The sequence below is a fragment of the Corticium candelabrum genome, chromosome 12, assembly GCF_963422355.1.
Source record: "Corticium candelabrum chromosome 12, ooCorCand1.1, whole genome shotgun sequence".
Classification (NCBI taxonomy): Eukaryota; Metazoa; Porifera; class Homoscleromorpha; order Homosclerophorida; family Plakinidae; genus Corticium; species Corticium candelabrum.
Genome location: NC_085096.1, coordinates 4,524,268 through 4,530,040, shown reverse-complemented (window position 1 = coordinate 4,530,040; position 5,773 = coordinate 4,524,268). Strand labels below are relative to the sequence as shown.

The 5,773-nt window shown below is 39.1% G+C and overlaps 1 protein-coding gene across 1 annotated transcript; it reads left to right on the top strand.

Annotated features, from left to right (window-relative positions):
• Positions 1 to 513: 513 nt before the first annotated feature.
• LOC134187610 (putative leucine-rich repeat-containing protein DDB_G0281931) lies at positions 514 to 3,259 on the top strand. The gene is made up of 3 exons (XM_062655760.1): positions 514 to 697; positions 983 to 2,716; positions 2,778 to 3,259. The coding sequence occupies exons 1-3, from the start codon at positions 523 to 525 to the stop codon at positions 2,972 to 2,974; spliced, it is 2,106 nt and encodes a 701-aa protein (XP_062511744.1). The 5' UTR covers positions 514 to 522; the 3' UTR covers positions 2,975 to 3,259.
• The last annotated feature ends 2,514 nt before the right edge of the window (positions 3,260 to 5,773 follow it).

Genomic DNA, 5,773 nt, shown 5'->3' with positions numbered 1-5,773 from the left:
AACGATTAAAAGTTACTCTTTCACCAACCTCTTTCTTCTTCGTGAAGTGTACCAATATTCAAATCAATTCACTTGTATTTACAGCACACTATTAATATATAAATTTTTACAGATACCTTATGAGAAACAAAATGGAACATATCGAAGCCGGATCGCTGAACATGCTAAAATCACTGAAAAAATTGTGAGAAGCAATAAACATTTATTAAAATTTTATAATATACATGATGTTTAGATACTTGATTGACAACAATTTAACATCTCTGCCAATGGACTTGTTTGTGCATTTGAGCAATTGCACAGTGTTAGTTACAAGAAGCAATGTTGCAAATATTTAATTCTTTAACATGTTTGACATTTTTGCTATATAGTTGGTTAAATTGCTGCAAATTGAAACGATTGCCACGAGTCAGTGACAAAATAGATATGTAAAACAGACCAAATTACAAGAAGTTAAGAGTAAGTTTTGTGCTCATATGATTTCTCAATAGACAATGTGCAACTAAAGGCAATGGAGTTGTCATGGAGCATCTCAGCAGAACGTCTGCATACACTTATTCTCAAAGTGGGTTTTTGTGCTATAAACCTGTAAAAAATCCACACGACTACGAATGCATCGAATGCCCATCAGGAACAAATGCTACCATTTCTGATGGCAAAAGTAGTAAACTCGGTATTTGCAAATTTTGTCCAGCAGGTGATTGAGAACACACACACACACACACACACACACACACACACACACACACACACACACACACACACACACACACACACACACACACACACACGCACACACACCACACACACACACACACACACACACACACACACACACAAACACACCACACACACACACACACACACACACACACACACACACACACACGCACGCACGCACACACACAAACAAACAAACAAACAAAGAAAACAAATAAACATGCACGGCTTGCAAACATGTATAAATGTTTCTCTGCTCTAGGTGGCTGGTATCAAGATCAAGCTGGACAAAAAGAATGCAAAACATGTGTAAATGGTACTTATGTCCAACCGTTTAAGATACCAGGTCGAAGTCCACGAGATTGCGCAGTTTGCCCGACGGGAACGAACACCACAGTTCATGCAGGTTTCAGAGCCTGTCCTTGTCTCGACGGTTACTACAGACTTGACAGATTCGGTTCTTGCTTTGCATGTAATGCCACATCTGAAGGACTTGCCTGTCAGAATGACTTTCCTACAGTTATGAGTGGATACTGGTGGTCTTGGGAACACTCAAGTAATCAAGAAAAATATGTGCAGTTTGTTAGAGAAATACAATTCAGAGATGACTCGTATAGCAATGAATCGGTTAGTTTTAAGGGAAACTTACCAATCGTCTATCGCTGTCCTCTGGCAAAGAGTTGTAATGGTGGTGTGACAAATGAAGAAATGTGTAAGAAGGGATATTCCGGTCCGCTCTGTTCTCTATGCGACAACGGATATTTCTTTTGGTCGAGCGAGTGCGTCAAGTGTCCACCCGTTTGGCGCAGTTGTTTGCAACTAGCTTCTATCGCGTTGCTCTTTGTACTTTTCTTGTTTTTTCTTTTCAAGGTAGACAAACTGGCAATGAGAGGTAAACGACAAGCGGCTACCGTTGTCGATCAGATCGCCTCCAAAGTCAAGATAATTGTAGGATTTGTTCAAGTTATGGCTGGCGTTCTTTCAGCTCTGCGCTATGTACCTTGGCCTGAGATTCTCCTCGCTGCCGGCGCTTGGTTAAAATCCATCGAACTGAACGTTATAGAGATAGCCACTCCATCTTGTCTTAGTTCGCGCTTGCGCCTTAACGCTCTGCAAAAGACAATCGTCAATCTGACGGGTCAATGTCTGCTTGTACTATTGGTCTTCGCATACTACTGGATTCGTTATTGTGCCGTGTCGTATTGTTGCCCACGCTTGCGAAGTGACGACAGGAGTCGTTCTCTAGCCAGGAGATCGTGCATGAGAAACAGCTGGTGGATTATGTTTCTCGGTTATCCATCCGCGACGGCTCAGATTATGTCCACTCTACCATACAAAGTGTGGACATGCCATCAGATTTGTCATTACCGTGGTCAGCAGGACTGTCCTTGGTACCTAAAGATCGACATGAGTATAGAATGCAATTACTCATCACAAGGAAATCACAGAGTTCTCTTTTTAATTTGCTGGTCTATGTCTGTCTACGTACTGGTTTTACCTCTACTGCTGCTGTTTTGTCTTTATAAAAGGCACAAAATTCCAAGTGATACTCCGAATGATGATGACGAATTTATTCCTCTCCGCAACAGACGAAATAGTGCTAAAGATGACATACTCGACTCTCTGCAGTTTTTGGATGAAAACTACGAAGCAAAGTTTTGGTTTTGGGAATTATTAGAAATCGCAAGAAAATTCCTGCTTACATGTGGAATCGAGTACTTTGGTGGCAAGAGTCTTTCTGGAGTTGCCATAGCAGCAATGATTGCTAATGTATTCCTCGTGCTTCATGCACACTTCAAACCAATTAAGCGAAAATCAGAGCAGCTGCTGCAGCTTCTTTCCCTTACGGTCATTTCCCTCAGTCTCATGCTTGGAACTCTAATTGCTCTGCAAGATGCGGCCTCTAACATTCTCGCTGTAGAAGATTCTTATGATCGCAAAGTGTTCTCCATTGTTGTCATGCTCGTCAACGCTCTCTTTGTTATATTTCTGATAGGTAAATGTTATATACTAATCAACTCGTGTTATGGACGTTCTAGAATTTCTGTTTCTGCCAGGGCGTTTGGTATTTTGTGGCTATAAAGCTAGGAAAGCGGTTCGTGAAAACGAAGGTAGTTGCAAGCTTCTACAGTGGCTCATATTTTTCGTTACCGACGAAGATACTCAGACACAAACACGTTTGAGCACACAATCTTTCGGACAACATGGAAACGAAATGTCTGCTTTTGCAGATGATGAGCCGGAAGACAAATGAGAGTACACTACATGTGTTCCGACTATAGCATTGGCTTTTGGCTCTAATTATATTAGACTACGCAGCTGTTATAGCTTCTTTGATGTTCGTTGTCCTTATAGGCGTATGTTTGCTATAGATTAGTATGAATATATATGCATTCTATAGAGACAGTTGCTATTATATGATTGCTCTTTAGCACAAAAGTACAACTTTTACAAATTGGAATTATAACCAGCTAACGTGTATTATTTGGCCTAAAAAGATATTTGAAAACTTTATAATTCATAGATGAAGGAGAGAGAAATTGTGAGCCTAAACATTGTGCATTTTCTCAAAGAAAGTCTTTATATAGATATCATATCTACATAAACTTTAAATAAAAGTTTGCAAACTCTTCTAGAGTCTATGCATTCCCTGACAAGCAGTCTACTACTTTCATAAACTCCATATTATACAGTCGTCTAAATAAACGTCATGGAAAGCTAGACTTACAGTCCAACTTGGTAAGTGTGCTTATAAACAAATGGCACAGTAACCTAATGCATGCAAACATGTCACGCATTTTTTACGACCTGGTTAATGAAGCAAACGACATACACACAAAACTTCAAAAGCTCTGTATGCAATTTACTCTTTGAAAAATATGCAATAAACACGCCAGGATAATTAATCGGCGCTTCTTTAATAATTTTGAACATTAGTATATAAATATATAAGTAAATGTTTTTTAAATTGTAAAATAAGTATTATACTTTTAGAATATATTTGTTAACATTTGTATTTGATAATTTTTAATTTAAACCATTACTAAACTTGTATATAGATGTGTGTTTGCTAATTAAAAATCATGCATCTACACACACACACACACACACACACACACACACACACACACACACACACACACACACACACACACACACACACACACACACACACACACACGAGTATAAACGTGTAGTGTTCGTGACTTGTTACTTGAACCCGCTTTACTACAATTACATCAATAGCAAGTTAGTCTTACAACTCGAGAAAAGTGAGTGACGAAAATTACCACGATCAGATGGCTTAAAAAACTATGAAAGTGCTATAATCCAGTGAATTAGCGTGACCTCTAGAAATTGGGTGTAGACTTCACGCTGCTAGGGAAAACACGAACTTTTTTGAATAAGTTAAATCAGTAGCAAATGTAGAAAAGAAAAAGACTTTTTACATGAACAATTTAGCGAGATTTTACTTAAAGTTTGTAAATGCCATAGTATACAGCTACTTAGTAAACACTTTACTGACCATCAAGATAATTGCCAAATAACTTTCGCTCTGTTTCCGGCGCATTACCCCTATACACAGGTGTTTCGTTGTACGAGACAAACGTCAACGTAATTTTACGCGTGCATAATAGCAATACGCTTGAAACTTTTTATGGTTAGTTTTTGTTAAGTGTTGATGTGTTTCACTGCCGGCCTTGCGCTTCAACAGCGACATGCTGGCATAGAGAATTTTAGCTGATCATGTTCAGTTATAAAACAAACACACACACACACACACACACACACACACACACACAGACACAGACACAGACACAGACACACACAGACAGACAGACACACACACACACACACACACACACACACACACACACACACACACACACACACACACACACATCTATTTACTGCTTCCGTCTGTTTACAATTTGAATGACTTCTACCACATACCAATTAAATTTTTTGATCTCCCGAATTGGTAAATGCCACAGATTTCTAGAGATATATGACACTTGTATATATAAAAACAGGTATCCCAGAGTCAAATGGAGCTGTTGTTGTTGAAGGTACTGTCCTCGTAGAGTTACTCTTATTTCAATATGCATGCTATTAGTAGACATTCAGAGCAACCGGAAGTTGTTGGATTTGTAAAATTGGGAAAGACATGCAGCTGCTAGAGTTAATTAATTAAAAGCCCACACTTAATAATAGTATTTTACATTTTACAATACACAATTCAAATATTTTAATTTTATCTCTACCACAATTACACGCATTTACTGTTGTCTAGTTGTTTTGTCCACGTGCCGCGTGCAGAGATCTAGCAAGATGTTCGAACATGCTCAAATCAAATTTCGCAGTAAGCCATAGTCTCGTCAGGCGTTCTCGTCGCTCCTCCATGCACCGCTTGCGCGTCAACAAACAATTCGGTCACTGCAATGATACCTGAAAGAACAATTTCGGCACACCGGATGTTGATTTAATTAGTTAAAAGCCAAATAGTCGCTGAGCATGCGCAGATGGCAATCTCAGCACAGTACCTGGTCTCACTCATCCAAAACGCTCTAGTTTCCAAGCAAATCCGAAGCCAGCCAATCAAGACATAACTTATAATTATAGAGAGCTTCAAGCATAATTTCTGACTTGTCTCTAAACCTTTCTTAATAATTATAGGGCCTGATTCCCTACACAGACCAATTTCTTGAAAAAAAATTATTTGTATTAACTCTTTCCTTTATATTTTCATTTCATCATTAATTGCTACGTCTGCAATGTGACAATATTCGAAACTCCTGGCTCACCTTCAAATAGACGTGCATTCTTGAGTAACTCTGCACTTCCGCTATTCCTTTCCTCCTAGTCAGAAGCGACGGCACAACATAACAAGCTCCATTCGTCTCTTAAAGTGTACAAACACTGTCTGTAGCTTACGTCTAGCTCACTTGCATGTTTCCATCCAACCTTGCAACTTGCCGAGAACTTCTGGCACACTCGAACCGTTGCGCGAAGACAGTATTGACGCTATTACAAACCTTCTTCTTCTATTAAG

Coding starts and splice junctions, on each gene's coding strand:
- LOC134187610 (XM_062655760.1), top strand. CDS start 523: ATGGAGCATCTCAGCAGAACGTCTGCATACACTTATTCTCAAAGTGGG. Junction 698..982: donor TTGCAAATTTTGTCCAGCAG/GTGATTGAGAAC, acceptor TCTCTGCTCTAG/GTGGCTGGTATCAAGATCAA. Junction 2,717..2,777: donor CTTTGTTATATTTCTGATAG/GTAAATGTTATA, acceptor TGTTTCTGCCAG/GGCGTTTGGTATTTTGTGGC.